Below are 17,896 nucleotides of genomic sequence, written 5' to 3'. Positions count from 1 at the left end.
GGCTGAAGATAGAAGCAATGGAAAATTACATTCTCACCCTTAATATATTATTATCATCTTCAAAAAAAAAAAATTATAATAATGCTGATATAAGGGTTGTTTAAAATATTAGTATTATTACATGCTAATTTTTTAATTTGTTTTATGATTGACGCATAGAATATTTATATTCAAAAAAATGTCAAAATTTTGAATGTCGTACTTATAATATTATATTACACAAATAACTCATTTAATTTTTTTTGTTTAATCCCATTTTTTGTAAGGCATAAAGGATAAGGTTGGGTTTACAAATGGGCCTGTTTTCTGTCAAAGACTGTGGCCCAATTAACACGCTACGTGGGCTTGAAATTTAGCCTGTTTAATCTTTCTTTAGCTTGTTTGTTTTACGATTTTTTTTTTTTTTTTTTTTTTTTTTAAGTAACGAAAAAAAATCCATGTTGGTTGAATGGAATCATCAAAATAAAATAAAATATTTCACTAAACTTTATCATTTGATTCTTTATATGTATCTAATAACATATTTAATTGTTAATAATTAACACATGTATTATTGTTCAAAAGACAATCAACACATATATTACTTTACTGCATATGAAAATCTATTATTTTATTTTAATTTTTTTATACATATTAAATCTCAATCAAATCAAATTAGGTCAAGGGTTCACTCTTTCACGGAGAGAATCACATCAAGACAAAAAAATATTTTAGCACGTAGGAGAGACATCTTAGTTTTCAAGCTATTGAATCACTTGAATCAATTCAAGAGAATTTTTAAGGAAGAGTCGTGGCTCCACGTCACCCGCCTTGTCTCCTGATTAATCTTTCATATAGTCGAGATACTCATGTACTCCTTTTCGTTACACAGTTAAGTATATTCGTCTTATTATAAATTTATTATTGTTTTATTCTTAACCTAGTTTATAGTTGGTGGATAAGACAGTGATTTTAGAAAAGTAGTTTAGACATTAAACAAAGCTTTTTTCTAGATAAATTAGTTAGAGATGTTGTTAAACTTTAAAAAATATTTTAAAAAAATAAAAATTGAATTAGGTAAGGTAAGTGTAACCTTATGTATAATCAAACATACTGAAAACATGTCTCTATTCGATGTGATTTTTAGTTAATATCACACCAACAATGACAATTCATTCCAATCATTGCCTTAATTCGTTATGGGTCTATCCAATAGCTTAATTAATTTTAGTGACGAATAACAATAAAAATTATCTTATACGAGAAAATATTTTGTTTAAGTTGTTTATAATCTTTATAATATATAATTAAGTTGGTTAATTTTATAATTTCCATAACAACAAAAACTGAAACAAAATTGAATTTGAATAAATAAAATATAATTTGGGAAGCAAGATTATAAGGTAAAATTGAATTGGATTATGACAACCCACCAACCAAAATGAAGAAGGAAAAAGTTGATGGGTGATGTCGGATTTTAGTGTGGGTATGGATGCATGAACTTTATCTCCTTGTTCATGCATACTCCAAAAACACCAAGTTAACAAGAGAAGAGAAGAAAGATTTAGTGGGGAAGACATTCATCAACCCTTTTTCATGCATGTTAGATCTTACTTAGGTAAGAGCATAGCTCTATTTGTCGAGAAGTGATACACCGTCAAATTAAGAGTTAGAGATTTTAATCACTATTAAATATTGGGTTTCCTTTTTAAAAAACATTCGACAGGTTTCCACAATCTTATAAAAAATGTTTTATTCTTCTCTCGATTCAATGTGAGATCTCACATTTCACCTCTTCTCGAGGCTTATATAATATAATCGTTGACACTTGTTTCTCTCTCCAATCTAGGATCTCACGCTATATGATCATGAAGAAAAAAAATGATGCAATATTTCATTATGACCTTAGGTGTAACTAGATTAAAATATCAATATCAAAATTTTAAGTTTTATAAATATATCAATATCAATGATTATATAAATAATACATTTCAATATAATTAAATACTTTTCATAGGATTAAAAAAATATATATATTTTACAAATTAATATTTTAGTTAAATTAAAAATTAAAAATTAATCCAAAAAATGAGAGTTAGATTGGGTTGAATACATATTGAAGAAATTTGTCTTGATTTAATTCAACTCTACCTACTTGAGGTCTCGACGTTAATTAATAATATTATATTGAAAAATGAAAGAAACATAGAGACCAACAAGATAAGTTCGAAAATATAATTATAATGGTTCGGGGATGAACTTTTTCCTTCACCACATGGAGTTTCTCTCTTCAATTATTATTGGATGCAATGCATCCACCCCTTTAACCAAGCAAAGAAATGGAGGAAATAAAATCCCTTCTATATTAATATAATAAAATCATTTACTTTATGAAATTGGAAGTATGAATAATATTTTATTTTTTGTCGACATGTGGGATCCCAAAGGGCTTAGCTTTTTGTCCAAACTGGATTTCCACAATCGACTTGTCGTTCGCAATCCAATTTCAAATCCCCATTTTTTCTTCAACCCACTTTGCTTCTAATGTCTTATTCCATTTTTGTCACTCAATTTTGTCATGTTCATACTTTTACCCACACATTTGGTTTTTTTTTGCTATTTCGTCCTTTAACCCTTTGTATTTTCCCCTTTAAACTTATTCCAAAGTTAGTAGGACATCATACAAACATACTGTTTTTTACTCTCAAATTTTAATTTAAATAATATTTACTTTTCGAATTATTTTATTTTTGTGGAGGATTATTGAGAGTGAGTTCCACATTAATTAATTTAGTAGAAAATAATAGATTTATAAGTGAGAAATAGTATCTCTATTGTATACCGCCTTTTCAGAAGCCCAAAATAAAGTCATGAGAGCTTATACTCAAACTGAACAATATCATACTATTGTGGAGAGTCGTGATTCTTAATATTACTGTGATTGAATCAAACTTAGGCAAGAAATTGATTAAGAAGGAAGTTCTCACATCTTTCAAAAGCTACTCATCAACAACCATGTTGTTATATGAACCCTCAGAGGATCTTATTCAGGTCCAATCAATTTGGAAGATGTGGGAACTAAGAATTAAAGCCCTGTCGGACCCAAAACCCATTATTGGATTCAGTAATGAAAATGACAGTAGGATTGAAAATAAAACAATCTTTTAGGTATTAAAATTTTGAGTTCATGATCCAAAAAACTAACCCATTACATTTAGATCCATGGAATTTCTGAGATGTATGATAGAGGGGTTGATTACAAGGATAAATCAATGTGTAGTATGGCTTAAGGGAACTAAGTTTGGTGATGGAAAATAATTAATATAGGAGCTAAGTTGTAAGCTAAGCTTGTTCATATTGCTGTGGAATAAGAACCAAAGCTCATGTCAAAGGGACCATCTTCAGTTGATGCAACCAATAATCCTCCATTTCCTTCTCTCATTGCCTTTCCCTGCACAATTTAATCACATTCAAACAGTCAGTTTGTTTCTTTTCATAAACGTTTGAGAGCTATTCTTGGAATAGAAATCGTTTAGAACGTTTAGTGAAGGGCGAGAGTAATGCAGTAACTTTTGAAAGAATATGGCTGGCACTGTTTTTGTAACCGTCCAAGTCCACCGCTAAAAGATACTGTCTGTTTTGGCCCGTTATGTATCGCCGTCAACCTCATAGTTTTAAAACGCATCTGATAGGGAGAGGTTTCCATACTCTTATAGGAATGTTTCGTTCCCCTCTTTAACCAAGGTGGGATTTCACAATCCACTCCCTTGGGACTAGCATCTTTGTTAGCACACTTGGCTCTAATACAGCCCAAGTCCACCTCTAACAAATATTGTCCGTTTTGGCCTGTTACATATCGCGATCAGCCTCACGGTTTTAAAACGTGTCTACTAGGGGGAGATTTTTACATCCTTATAAGAAACCTACCTTCAATCTATCTGCAGTATCTGAGTCTGAGTTGAAGTCATAATAGGAGCTTGCAGCTGTGAGTTTCATAGAAAGAAACTGCAAAAAAACCAGATCAAAAGAAAGAAAAACAAGATCATTAAAGACATTGTTTATGTTTTCTTCTTTTTGTTTTTCAAATTCCAAATGTTTTGTTTTCAGGTTTACCTCAACTTGGTTCTGCAAAGACTGCACATAATTGATTATCTCATCCAACATCACTGCCATTCCCATTGTCTGTACAAGACAATGCCATGAGAGAAGTTATAAGAAACTTGTGTTTGTTTTCATTTAAGGTTGTCTTCAATTTTCATTACCTTGTAGCATCCAGGGACAATGTCTTGCAAACATCTCAATCTTTCATTGATTTTTCCTCTTCTTATCTGTTTGAGGAGAACAATGTTTGTTTCATTTCAAAAAGAAAAAGAACAAGAAAAAGACCATGAAGTTTATGCAAATTTACCCTTTCTGCTATACTGTGACTGTCTGTTGCTTGACCTCTTTTGGCTCTAACATGAACCACTTCCCTCGGTTTCTCATCGTCGTTTTCGTCGCCTTTTTTCAACCGCTTTCCTTTTCCAGAGTTCTGCAGACATGAAAATGAGAACACCCCAATGAGATTTGTGTGGATTGACAATAATATAGCCAAAAGAAGGGGTTTTTGTTTAGTTGAATACATTTTTAGTCTGAGGGGTTGAGTTGCCAGAGCTACTTTCAGATGCCTCATTTTGAAGCCTTCTTTTCTTGCTTCCATGGAGGTCATTTCCAGATGGATTTGTAGGCTCAAAAACAGGTGCAGTGATCTGATTTGCTTGACAGAAATTTTCTCCCCAAATTTCCGGGAATCTGGGAGGAACAGCAGCTTGATTGCCAAAGAAACTGTCGTTGAACAAAACAGGAATGTTGTCAGGAAAATTCAGGCTTGGAATTTGGTTGGGATCGATGTCCATTAGAGGAAAAGGTGAAGGCTTTAAGCTCTGGAAGTTTGCAGTGAACTCAGCCATGGAATCTTTGAAACCAAACCTTCCAAAGCCCAACTGTGTTTTTGGATAATGAAGCTCTAAAGCTGTTATTTATAGTGTGGGATTAGTCTATGATTGAGTCTCTCTCATTCTCAATTTAAAGCTCTTGTAATAAAACAATTAAAATTAAGGGTCTGGTCTCATTGGCTCTCCAAAAATGGACCCCATATTTCAGAAGGCATATCCAATAATGATAAGCTTTTGGTTCTTTGCTCTGAATATTCCTTTAACTTATCCACAAAAGCCCTTGTTTTGAGAAGAGCAAATTGCAGCCTCAAATAACTTCATTACCCTTTTTAACAATCAAAGTGAAATGGAAGTGAGAATATTGGCATTTGAACAGGAATCGGGAATCTCCAAAGGGAAAGTCAAAAGAGAACAATATTTGCTAGCGGTTGGTTTCGATGTTAGAAATAGTATTAGAGCTAGACACCGAGCGATGTGTTAGTAGGAGGCTGAGCCCTAAGAGAGTAGACACGAGGCAATGTTCCAGCAAGGATGCTGGGGTTTGAAGGGGGGTAGAGGAGTCCCACATCAATTGGAGAAGGGAACGAGTGTCAGCGAGGATGCAGGGCCCCGAAGAGGGTGAATTGTGAGATCCCACATTAAACATATTTTATATAAGAGTGTGGAGACCTCTCCCTAGCAAACACGTTTTAAAAATCTGGAGGAGAAGTTTAAAAGGAAAAGCCGAAAGAGCTTATCGGTCCAATCCCTTTAGAACACGACCACCATAAAGGTCAACTTTTCATACATGCTAAAGAGAAATTGATAGGAAAGTGTACTATTTATAAGGTGAGCCATCCTTTTCGAAAGGGTATAAATCACTATATTGTAGTGCACTTCCCTCCTAATATGCTTTGTTTTGTGCAAATGTGAAATGAACCTGGCCGACATTGATGATTACCAAAATGAAACATTTGGAAATGTTAATGTATCTGATCTCCTAATTGACCAACAACATGTTTTCTGTTAGATTATCATTTTCTTCCCATAAAGTTTGAAGCTTTTAAGGTATGTGGTTTCATTTAATAAAGTGGGAGAAGTATCAACATCTTCATTAGAAAGTTATAGCTTGATTCATTGTCATAACCAAAGTGTTAATAGCAACTAAAGTACAAAATTCTAAGCTTATCTATAAGATACATAGTTTAAATAAAAACCAGAAATAAAACTAAACCTTTGATCGAATATTAATATTGAAAAAAAATTAATGGTTTAAAAAATGTGAGATTCTACCTCGATTGGAGAAGGGAACAAAACATTTTTTTATAAGAGTTTGAAAACGTTGAAATGACCGTCAGCTCAGACAAATGCTAAGCTGCTCTCCTGTACGGTCCTGAGGCCCTTCTCTGGTTGTGGGCCTATGGTTTGGTTCTCAAAAAGGGCCTCTTTTTAGCTGAACTCCACTCTTATAATAGTATACTTTCCTCCTATCTTCGTGTTGCCAAGGAAACCAATGCCCACCCAACGCATCTTCATCGGAACAATTGACATCGGGTCTTGCTTAAAACAATCATGTGAGTAAGGACAAAATAGGCTAAAATGACTAATATTGATTTGTAGGTACAACAATCACTCTTAGAATCAGTTCAAAAAAAGTATTGTGAGATTCATTCGAGAAGAAAATGAAGCATTTCTTAGAAGGGTGTGAAAACTTCTCTCTAGCAGAAGCGTTTTAAAAACCGTGAAGCTGATAGCGATACGGATCTCTACCTCAGTTGGAGAGGGAAATAAAACTCTAGGGATCTGGAAACCTCTCCCTAACAGACAGATTTTAAAATCGTGAGACGGACGACTATACGTAGCAGGCCAAATTAGACAATATCTGCTAGTGGTATAATGATCATGTCACATGGGAATGTTAGAGATAACATGTTAACCCATGTAGATGTAAAGTAAAACCGTGACCATATCAGGTATAATTACACATAAAAGCTTGAAAGATATAAATTTAGCCAAAGGGGTAGGTCAGTTATTGCTATCAATGCCTACCCCTTATCAGTAAGAAACCATATTTTATAGGAAGATTTGGAGGGTAAGGCTAAGGGCAAGGCGGCTGCCTGTGCTTCAGGAGTATAATTTGGTCAAACATATTTATTTCTGATCTGCCAACCAAAACCAAAAGGCTCCAATGGGGTTCTGATCTCATTATCATCAACCCTTCATTTGTCAAACACTAAGCCATGATGTTGAAGTTAATTATCCGTTTTATTTAATTCATGTTGGCCGCCGCTGATCAAGCTCCCTAATTTTTCTTTCTCAGTAGTTAATTTTATCTTTAATGCCTTTTCTTCTCATTGTCTTGACCAATCTCTACCTCTTTTTTCATGTGGAATATCCTTCTGATTCCATCTCGTATATACCGAACGAGTTCCTTGACGACGTCGTGAAGCTGTTTTTCTTTCGAGTTCGGAATCGTTGTGGTTGATTAGAGCATAAAACTGAGTGTATTATGAGTTTCTTCATACATGGTGCCACTGATCTGCATCTTCTTCTTCCTTTTCCTGTGAAAATTTCAGCCTGATTTTAGACAGAAAAACTCACAACATGGGGAATGTCCCCGTCTTGGTCATAAGGATCGTTTTGTGTTTTGGGTCATAGCGGGTTTATTAGATCAATGGTCGGGGCACAAGTGTCCTGGTACTATTCATATGCGAAGAACCCCGAGATGACTGCAATGAGCAGAAATCTCACACCGACCTAAAGAACGAGCATATACTCTAGCGTGAGAGCAATGGATCACCCAGAGAATTGATGGACTCCAACAACGAGGGAGGCCAAAATCATGTTTCCAGAGAAGTGGCAGTCTGAATTTTATATGAATTGCGATAATAATTAACTAAGTCATCCCTAGGCATAAGCCCATTCTCCAAACGATGTCAGGTCAAACTTTTAGGTTGTTTAAGTAAATTAGGCGATAAATCGATCATAACAGTACTCCAAGATATAAACAAGGGTAACAAATGTCGAGCATACAATGATGTTGCCCATTTTCGTTTAGTGGAAGTCCCTAGTAGAGGAAAGAAATTGTTGTTGGTGATGACGCATTTTGCTTCTTATCTATAATGGGGCGTCGAAATCGTTCCTAGCTCAATAGAATTTAACTTCAAAACTAACAATAAGGACTAATTTTAAGATTTACAATGTGAAAACTATTGATATTTGAATAGTAATTAGCGTCTCATCTATTAAACTTTAAATAATCGGTAGACTAAAATAACGATAAGAAAAGTTGAGATTTTTAAATTTAACAATGACATCGACAAATAACATATGTCAATTTCAGCCCAAATCTGATAGGAAGAATTGAAGAACAAAACTGAGAGAAGGGGAAAGGAATTTGAATTTGAGATGATATCCCATTTGAAAGGTATTTGAAAGGTGGTGGTTTGCACACAAAGTTGCTATGGGATAACAAAGGCATTAATTTGCAGCCATTCCCTCTTTTTTACAACTGGGTAAAGTTGAAAGTCAAACTTAGCTGCAATAACAAATCTCATAAAACTTTTCAACCCCTTCTTTTTCTTGCGTTGGGCACCAAATTCTTTGAAAAAACACACGCTCCAATGTGCCATTTAAGACACGGTGCCGGTTGTTCTTGAGTCAAACGCGCTCCAATCTTCAGAGTGGTATGACATTGTTTTACTTTAAACTTCCCTAAAAGACCTCATTGTCAATAAAGATGTATTCCTTTACTTATAAACTCAGGATCATTCCCTAAATTAGTCAACGTGGGATTCACTCTCAATAATCTCGACCCCATTTAGTTAATAACAAGAAATTTCTCTTTGTTCCTTCTTTTATCGTCCGTTTGAACACGAGATTCTCAACTCAATTCGAGATGAAACTCCATAGAACTTCGATCCCTCGAGTTAGATAAAGATGTCATTGCTTATTGTTAATGTTTTGGAAACTTCCCTAAGAGGAATAAAGGGTATGTTGTGAAATTCCAAGGAAGCTGAAAATGCCGCCACCCAGAAGCAAACATTAATTAGAACAGTAGTTTAACGATATCTTGTTCAGTCAAGCACGTTTCATGGCCAAACAAAACAAAGAAAAATGGTCTGTGGAAAATTTTGAAGATCATTTCGTTTTCAAAGAGATTAAATGTCTTTTTCTTTTCGGGAATCAGTCCAATATGTCATACTTTTGAGTACTTCACTCCCAATTTTTCAAGCACCAAAATATATGCCTTCTTCATATAATCATTAATCTCCAATTATATCTGTCTCTAAACAATTATTTTAATTTAAATTATTTTTAAAATAGCTACGTATATAATATATTCGGAGGTAAAAAAAAGTTAAAATTTTAGGAGAATAGTTAGATATTTTATTTTATTTATGGTCAATGTTTAAAATTTATGAATATTAAAAAATATATTTGACATAATGTGAACCGAAACAATTTGAATTTTCTATAAAAAGAAAAAAAAAAAATGGAAAACTAGTCGTTTCTACTATTAAATCTAAGACTTCTTTTGAAAAGTAATATATGGATTAATGGTTATATATAATGAGTGGATTCTTAATGGCATTAGAAAATCCAAGTTCTAGAAAAAGGAATAGAATATATAAATAATTATTTTAAATGGATACTAACAAATCCTTAAGCTTTAAAAAGATTTGTGGAATATTGATATAAAAAGTATCATAATCAACCATATTTAAAATTTAATTTTTTGTTTCTACAAATTAAAATATTTGTTTGGTATAAGCTTTGTAATATCTTTTAGTAATCCGAAAAATCAAATTTATTGTCCATGTTTTATTTTTTATTTCTCGTATTTGTTGTTAAAATATCATCATTAATTAGCGTCAAAACCCAATAATTTTATGAATTTATTGTCTATATATTTTAAAATATGATTTAAATATTTAAATATTAAATATGAGTTCAACATCTGAGTACATGAACAAACCAATGGCTCATTTTTCTTTAAACCTAAATGTGTTTAGCAATCACATTAAACCCATAATTGAATGTGCAAGTTTAAGAGAAAATATGGAGTTTGGTTGGGTGGGTAGAAGCAGTGTGAACATTCTCTCTCCCTTGAAGAATATATATATATATATATATATACACACACGTTTGGGTGCTTCAAAAGTGGAGAGAGAGAACAAATTATTGCATTCCAAAAGCATGAGCAGCTGCAGTGAAATTGAAGATGAGAATAAGAAGAAGAACAATGAAGAGGAGGAGCTCCGGAGGGGCCCTTGGACTGTTGAAGAAGACAACCTCCTCATCACTTCCATTTCTATTCACAGCGAAGGCCGCTGGAATCTCCTCGCCAAACGCTCCGGTAACTACCTATTTTGCCTTCTATTTCTTTTATTTATTTATAGCTCAAATCTTGAGACTTATGGAACAATTTTCAGGGTTAAGAAGGACAGGGAAGAGTTGCCGACTGAGGTGGCTCAATTATCTCAAACCAGATGTCAAGAGGGGAAACTTGTCGTCCCAAGAACAGCTCTTGATTCTTGATCTTCATTCTAAATGGGGCAACAGGTAAATTCTTCTTTCCCCTTCCTTTTTGCCCAATTTTGCTTAAATTTGTGATTGATTTGATTTTTCATTTCATTTCATTAAGGTGGTCGAAGATTGCGCAGCATTTGCCGGGAAGAACTGACAATGAAATTAAAAACTATTGGAGAACCAGAGTTCAAAAGCAAGCTAGATATCTTAATATGGATACCGACAGTGACGCATTTCAGCAGCTTATTCGCTACTATTGGATCCCAAGATTAATTCAAAAAATCAACCAATCCTCGCCGTTGCCGCCGCCGCCACCACCGTCGGAGTTGCCGGGTACTTCTCAAGCAGAGATGGTCTCCCAGAGTTCGTATGGTTTTGAAGCTGCGGTGACGGCGACGCCTCTGCAAATCGGTGGAGATTTGATGGGGAGTTCGTGTAATTCTTCCTCTTCTTCTTCTTCTGGTTTTCAAAATTACGAGAATTACGGGTCGTTTGTGAATGATTATTGGGACGAGGAGCATGGCAAGGGAGAGATGATGAACTGGACTACGACGGCAGTGACGGGGGATGCTGGTTACCCGGTTTCCCACTGCCACGTGGCTGAAACTAATTGGACACACGGGGATTTTACCGGTTACGTGCCCAGTATGGATGAATTATGGCAATTTTAGGAAGCAAAGAAAAAGGGTTTCTTTTTCTTTTTCTCTAAGACAACCCATACAAAAAAATTCTTCGTAGATTCATAATTTTAATCCAAAGTAGAACCCCCCAATTGTAGAATATTGTAATTTTAATATAGTTGTATTAAAATAATGTTTGATTATTCTAATATTTTTGTTAGAATATGGTGTGTGATTGAAAAAGAGTAACAAGATTATGTTAATATCTTAATAACATATGATTTATGGATATCGATTAATGTATGACACTAAACATAATAATGAGTAGCATCAAAATTAGCATAAATAACAAAATATTTTAAATTAAGTTGGAGTTATTGTTCATGTTAAAACATTTTATTTACACCAACCTTTAATTTGAATAAAATTATAATTTCCAGTTCAGCAAAATTGATGGATTCGAAGCCTTATTTTATATATTTAACACGTGAGGCTAAAATTTAAAAAATATTTTAGGTTGGCATAGTGGAGGACTTTAGAAGTGGTGGAATGAGAATCATAAGTTTGAAAGGTAGCTTTCGACATTGAATTATTTAATTTAATTTAATTTTTATTTTATTTTATGGAAAGATGGATTGGATTTTCTCTCCCTTTGTTGATTTTTGAGACCATCTAGATAGATCCCCCTCCAGGGTTTAGCTCGTATATTTTTAATGGTCTAAATTTAATTTATATATTTTAAATATAATATTTTGAAAATAAATAATAATAATAGTTTTCATGTAGATATTTTAAAAATATTTATTTAAAAAATACTAAAATTTGTTAATTATTTGCGAACAGACTACAAACAAATTTTCACCCTATTTGTCTATTTGGACGTGCCCGACGACAAAGTTGGGCCTGCGAAATGAGGCTCCCATCACAAGCCCAATGGAAAAAGCCCAAATTGGGGCTCCATGAAATTACTTTTTATGTCGAGCCCAATTATGGCTTTAAATTGGGCTTGTCTTTGGGGAAATGATAGCCCAAGAGTTGTATGTTTTGGGCCTGACCTACTACAAACATTTGATCTCATCCGTCCAATAAATAAAAAATAATCTCAGCCTTTGCTTTCATTGTTTTATAAGCTGCTCTTCTTCTCCAAGCCCTACTCTCCATCGGCTGAACGTTTTCATCCACTGAGTAGCCGATCGCAGCCTTCTAGCGCCGCTGAGTATGGTTCTCTAACTGCAATATTTCGCCATTTTCCCCTCTTGGCTAGTAGTCTTCATTGCTCTGTTTTCGTTTCATTCTTTAGGAATTTTTTGACTTTTGCACACTTCATTTCCCGAATCCTCCAAGGCTCGTGATTGCTTAGTGTAGTCGCCCTGTGGATGAAGGAGATGGTTAATATATTACCGGTTAACTTCAGCATTGTTAATTATTTTTGTTTTTCTGATTGAATCCGTTAATTTAAGACTGTAAGTTGTTGAAGGCTTAGATTAAGAAATTCTTCATATTTTTTGTGTTTCGAAAGTAAAGCCTAGAAGAAGATAGGTGTCTTCGACTTCCGTAGTCAAATCCTTTAATTTGATGGGTTTTATCCGACGACTTTGAATTTCCATTTTCACAATATTTAGTTGCCTCCTAAAATGAATGTTTGGCGCCCTCTAAGAGTTTTCCCATTATCTCGTCGTCTTTTTCAGCTAGATTTGTTAAGATGTTTACGGCCCTGAAAAAGATCCACAAGGATAAGGATGTCGAACCTTCCGAGTTCGAAGAGACCGTTGCGCAGGTTGGCTTCATAGAGAACAGATATCTCTTTTTGTTTTACTCAATTGTTAACGTTCCTTTACATTCCTCTTTATTGGCACTTCCGATGACTGCATGTCTCTGCAGGCGCTCTTTGATTTGGAAAACACCAATTCGGAGCTGAAAAGTGACCTTAAGGATCTTTACATTAATTCCGCTCTGTAAGTGACTTGGAGTTATTTCTAAAACATGTTAATCATGACATAATTATTCTGTTTTTCATTATACTAACATTTACGTCTTTGCGGTTGCAGTCAAGTTGATGTTGCTGGAAACAAGAAGGCCGTTGTTATTTATGTTCCCTTTAGATTGAGGAAGGCATTCCGCAAGATTCAGTTGAGGCTTGTCCGTGAGCTTGAGAAGAAGTTCAGTGGAAAGGTACTAGAAGGTCCATTTTTGCATCAGTTCTCTTTTCACTTCCCAAAAGCATAATCATTTTTAAAGTTTTTATCATTAGTTAACTTGGGACATGAATGTGGTGACATACTTCCTACATTGACTTCATTTGATGGTATGATGTGAGGAGTTTCATGTCCTACACAATGTTTGAGTCATGATATAATACAAATATTGTATCAGTCAGTTTAGACATCAATAATTAGAAAGATGTTCCACCTTTTTTCCCCCTATGTTCTCTACTTTAAGGATCGATCGACGTGTATACAAAAGTAGGTCATGTCTAAGCCTTATGTTTTCTTGTGCTAATTTTCTTTGTGACCCCTTGTTAGGATGTGATTCTGGTTGCTAACCGAAGAATCCTGAGACCTCCAAAGAAAGGGTCAGCAGCTCAAAGGCCTCGCACACGAACTCTTACTTCTGTGCATGAAGCAATGCTAGAAGATATCGTTTTGCCTGCAGAAATTGTTGGGAAACGAACCAGATACAGGGTTGATGGATCAAAAATCATGAAGGTAAATGCATGGCTTAGAATACCTTTTCCTCATTTCATCTGTGCAGTTAGTATGGAATTTAGATTGTGAATGTCATCTATATTTGGTAAGTCGTATGCTTTTTCATTGAATTTCTCAAGTAATTGTCGCAACTTCTATGCACCACAATTGAATTCTCATCGATCATTTTATTTACTCTATTGCTCCAGAATATGCGATCCTATTTTTTGCATCTACTGTTTAGAGGGTGTAATGGATTCACTTGGCTTGTGAGACTAGGACTGATGCTAATGAATAAAAATCCAATATTATATTTGTTTCGGATTTCATAGAAATCAAACCTTCCATTCTCAACTAAACCATTACTTATCCTGGTTTTGGTTTCTTCGCCACCAAATGTTCTTGCGATGCTTGGGATCTCAGAATGTATAATTAGATAGGGCTAGTTCGTGGTGGTGTGCATTTTATTTACACTCTTACACGCTCGGTCTATATATCATAGTACCTAGTACGGGTATTTACTCTTTGGTTCTTCTGGGTGCAGGTTTTCTTGGACCCGAAAGAGCAGAACAACACCGAGTACAAGTTGGAGAGTTTCGCTGCAGTTTACAGGAAGCTTTCTGGCAAAGACGTTGCCTTTGAGTTCCCGATTACTGAGGCATAACATCCTTATGCAATGTGATTCCGTTTAGATGCTTTTAGTTGAAAGTCATTCAAATTTTTGATGTTGAGAACGTTGAGTGATGTCTTCTTAGATTCTGTTTTTTTTTAAGATTTTTGATTTGACGAAATGAATTGATTAATGGATGTGGCGCTTTTAGTATTTGTAGGATTTGAATGCCCTTATATTCAAGTATTGATTGTTGGGAACGAAAAAAAAAAAAATCACAGGCCGGGAAAAAACTTCTGTGAACTTCATTAATTTTGTTAGATTAAAACTTAAAATTCATAATTTTATGAGGCAAATTAGAAAAGATTAGGACAATTTTAATTTAAACTTAAGGTGTGAATTTTTTTTAGGAAAACATGAAAATTGTTTGAGAATGTGTAACTTATTTATTCCAGTTTCTGAGTGTTATTTTTATTATTAAATAAATTTATGTAATTCAACCACTAATAGAATTTTTTGAAGGCAAATTTAAAAAAATTCTAATATCCAAAAACTATACGACGCATAATTGGTCTTAAATACATTAACATATCTAACAGAAAGTTAGAAATATAAAATTTTGCTCCCGATGAAACGATCCTTACTCCTATCACCCAAAAATGAAAAGAATTAATGTAGCTTTCTACATACTATGCACAGCTGAAGCAATTCACCTGCCTTCATCAATTGAAGAAATGGACATGGAATTTCTTGAATAATCCTCTACCAAACTACTACCAGCAGAAGCTCTAGTGACGCCAGTTTGTGTACTAGTAGTATTTGTCTTGGTGAATGCATAAGTAGAGGTAGTTGTCCGAGGTGCTGCTCGACCATGAAGTCCAGGTTTCCCGGGGCGCGGCAACGTGAATGAATCACTGGAAAGCATGAGATGAATGGTGTTCATATCAGGCCTATCTGAAACACTCGCTTGACAACATAGCAAACCCAACTGAATGCACATAGCTGCCTCATCTGCATTGCATTTTGTTAGGCTCTCATCAGCTAATTCTAAAATCTTCCCATCTTGGTAAAGCGACCATGCCTGTTGAAAGACATATTTGTTTCGGTACTTCATTACTTTTCTAAAGAAACCTCGTGTAATTTTAAAAGCATTCTAAACTAAAAGCATTCACTTTTTCATTCTCAACACATTTCAATAATAATAGACAGTAACTTACATATCCCAATAGGTCCGCCTGTTGAGCACCAAGCCGATCATCATGATTTTTTCTTCCACTAACAATCTCCAATACCAAGATTCCAAAACTGAAAACGTCACTCTTCACAGACAAGTATCCATGAATTGCATATTCAGGAGCCATATATCCACTGTATTAAGGGAAAACAAAAAGAAATATATAATTATTATGCATAAAGATAAAAACCAAGTAACGAAGAAAACTGCTACTTACTAAGTGCCAGCGATCTTAAATGTATTCAAATGTGTATCATCCCCAGGAAAAAGCCGGGCTAATCCAAAATCAGATATTTTCGGATTCAACTTCTCATCTAATAATACGTTACTGGCTTTGATATCTCTATGTATAATTCTTGCAGGAGCCTCTTCATGTAAATAGAGAAGTCCTCTAACGATACCTGTAATTATATGGAACCGTGTTGTCCAATCCAGGAATGGAGACCTCTTTTTATCTGTCAATATTGCCAACATAATTAAGATACATGTAAATTTCCACACTACAATTAGAAATTTTCACGAATTCCTCCTAGAAGGAGTTCTTACCAAAAATAAAATAATCGAGGCTTCTGTTTGGCAGAAACTCATATACAAGCATCTTTTCAGGCCCTTCTACACAGCAGCCCAATAAAATGACCAAATTTCGGTGCTGAATTCGCAGTAAAAGTTTCACTTCATTACTAAATTGCCTCACTCCTTGTCTTGAATCTACCGATAGCTTCTTGACTGCTACTTGTTGGCCATTTGGCATCAACCCCTGTATATTTAGCAATTCTAGTTACAATAAATCAGCATCCCTACAATGTCCCCTAAAAAAACAAGAGGCAAGAGTGATTTGGACATCGAAAAGAATCAAAGCCAGAGGGCAAAAGGCGGCTGCTTAGAACTTAATAGCCTTCAGGTCAAAATCACAGAGAATCTAAAAGTTTGAGTTTCAAAATAATTCTAAAACAGCTCGCTAATCTTTCTAGATCACTGATCTACGGTTCTAACTTCTAAAACTAAATACTTGATTATTCAGTTTTTGACTTTACCATCTTGGCAATAATTAAATAAACCAACTATATCAAATTTTTAAATAGATGAATAATTCAAATTTTTGCCTCAGACCCATGATCAGAGAATAAAAACATAAACATACGACGGCCTTAAAATAAATTAGTAAAATATAAGCAGTCAACACTATCAGAACATAGGAAAATCCGTTGAGAACCGAAATGTCATTTTCCAACGTTCTTAAATCAGTTTATCTGTATATGTCATCTTATGCCCAGTGCAATTATAAATTATAATACATAAATAATCTCTATCATCATATATATATACATTCATACATACAAATACGAACAAACTGCGACAAATTTGATATTCGAAGTTCAGGTAATTAACTATTGCCAATTGACATGGAGCTGCTCCGAAACCCTAAGAAAAATGGAAGAAGGGATTATCGTCTATGGGTTTCATTAACATCGAAACCCAAAGTCTTAAGTTATCTAACATTTGAGAAATGCTTAAATAAACATCAGATTACAGATGGCTAGATTTGCGACCAATCAGCACTTGGAATTTATAAAATACAAAACTACTTTTGCATCGGAAACATCCAATTAGAACCACAGTTCAGGAGCGGAGCAGATATATTCCTTCAGAGTCGATAAATGAGAAAACACTAACAAAACGAAGAAATTCAACAGTCCAACTTCCAAGAATAATGCTCGGTGTAATCATTAGATGAGAACAAACAAATCATACCTTGTACACCGGTCCAAAACCTCCATGGCCGAGCTTATTCACCTCAGAAAAGAAATTAGTCGCAATTTGCAACGCACTGAGTTCAAAGAAGATGTCAGTGGATACATCTTCATCATCCGCTTCATCGGCACTCGCTGAATTAGCTGCTTTAAGCTTCTTCAAGCAGGCGCAAATAGAAGACAAAAGGCCCATAGAAAGCATCCAAAAAACGCCGCCAGAACTCCGGCGATTGCGCCGACGACGATCGGTCAAGTTCACACCAGAACCAGAGAGCCAATGAGAGAGAAGATGGTACGGAATCGAACTTCTCACGCCAACTGTCAAACTGGGTTTTCCATTAATGGCTGCCTTAAATACAAAGAGTCCAAAAGTCCCGCTTAAACTATATATATATATATATATATCTCTATATATTGGTGTATTTTCCTCCGGTATTTATATAACTTGACCTGTTATTTACCTTTATTTTTTAATTATTTTATTCCATCCATTATGATAGAATTTCGAAGCTAAAATACATTGCCGTCCGATAAAATAACGATAGTGGTTGGGTAGAAAATAAATAAATAAAT

At 34.5% G+C, this 17,896-nt stretch overlaps 4 protein-coding genes across 5 annotated transcripts; 2 read left to right on the top strand and 2 right to left on the bottom strand.

Annotated features, from left to right (window-relative positions):
• Positions 1-3,124: 3,124 nt before the first annotated feature.
• LOC111495243 (transcription factor BEE 3-like) lies at positions 3,125-4,988 on the bottom strand. The gene is made up of 6 exons (XM_023145190.1): positions 4,602-4,988; positions 4,388-4,510; positions 4,242-4,307; positions 4,093-4,161; positions 3,907-3,984; positions 3,125-3,430 (listed from the first exon to the last, which is right to left on the bottom strand). The coding sequence occupies exons 1-6, from the start codon at positions 4,926-4,928 to the stop codon at positions 3,332-3,334; spliced, it is 762 nt and encodes a 253-aa protein (XP_023000958.1). The 5' UTR covers positions 4,929-4,988; the 3' UTR covers positions 3,125-3,331.
• Positions 4,989-10,064: 5,076 nt separating this feature from the next.
• On the top strand, positions 10,065-11,594 carry LOC111495267 (transcription factor MYB62-like). Its single transcript, XM_023145231.1, has 3 exons — positions 10,065-10,251; positions 10,328-10,457; positions 10,540-11,594. Exons 1-3 carry the CDS (start codon positions 10,092-10,094, stop codon positions 11,093-11,095), a joined length of 846 nt encoding a protein of 281 aa, XP_023000999.1. The 5' UTR covers positions 10,065-10,091; the 3' UTR covers positions 11,096-11,594.
• Positions 11,595-12,177: 583 nt separating this feature from the next.
• Positions 12,178-14,560, top strand: LOC111495404 (40S ribosomal protein S7-like). Its single transcript, XM_023145427.1, has 6 exons — positions 12,178-12,260; positions 12,733-12,821; positions 12,926-12,999; positions 13,093-13,216; positions 13,567-13,749; positions 14,273-14,560. The coding sequence occupies exons 2-6, from the start codon at positions 12,747-12,749 to the stop codon at positions 14,390-14,392; spliced, it is 576 nt and encodes a 191-aa protein (XP_023001195.1). The 5' UTR covers positions 12,178-12,260; positions 12,733-12,746; the 3' UTR covers positions 14,393-14,560.
• Positions 14,561-14,892: 332 nt separating this feature from the next.
• Positions 14,893-17,675, bottom strand: LOC111495532 (putative receptor-like protein kinase At4g00960). 2 transcript variants are annotated; one of them, XM_023145608.1, is made up of 6 exons: positions 17,325-17,675; positions 16,119-16,329; positions 15,790-16,027; positions 15,556-15,706; positions 15,024-15,419; positions 14,916-14,933 (listed from the first exon to the last, which is right to left on the bottom strand). In XM_023145608.1, the coding sequence occupies exons 1-5, from the start codon at positions 17,523-17,525 to the stop codon at positions 15,048-15,050; spliced, it is 1,173 nt and encodes a 390-aa protein (XP_023001376.1). In that variant the 5' UTR covers positions 17,526-17,675; the 3' UTR covers positions 14,916-14,933; positions 15,024-15,047. The 2 variants fall into 2 exon arrangements, with proteins under 2 accessions (XP_023001375.1, XP_023001376.1); XM_023145607.1 differs by having other exon boundaries at positions 14,893-15,419.
• Positions 17,676-17,896: the final 221 nt, after the last annotated feature.

The sequence above is a fragment of the Cucurbita maxima genome, unplaced genomic scaffold (genome assembly GCF_002738345.1).
Source record: "Cucurbita maxima cultivar Rimu unplaced genomic scaffold, Cmax_1.0 Cma_Scf00021, whole genome shotgun sequence".
Classification (NCBI taxonomy): domain Eukaryota; kingdom Viridiplantae; phylum Streptophyta; class Magnoliopsida; order Cucurbitales; family Cucurbitaceae; genus Cucurbita; species Cucurbita maxima.
This window is presented reverse-complemented; position numbering and strand designations above follow the sequence as displayed.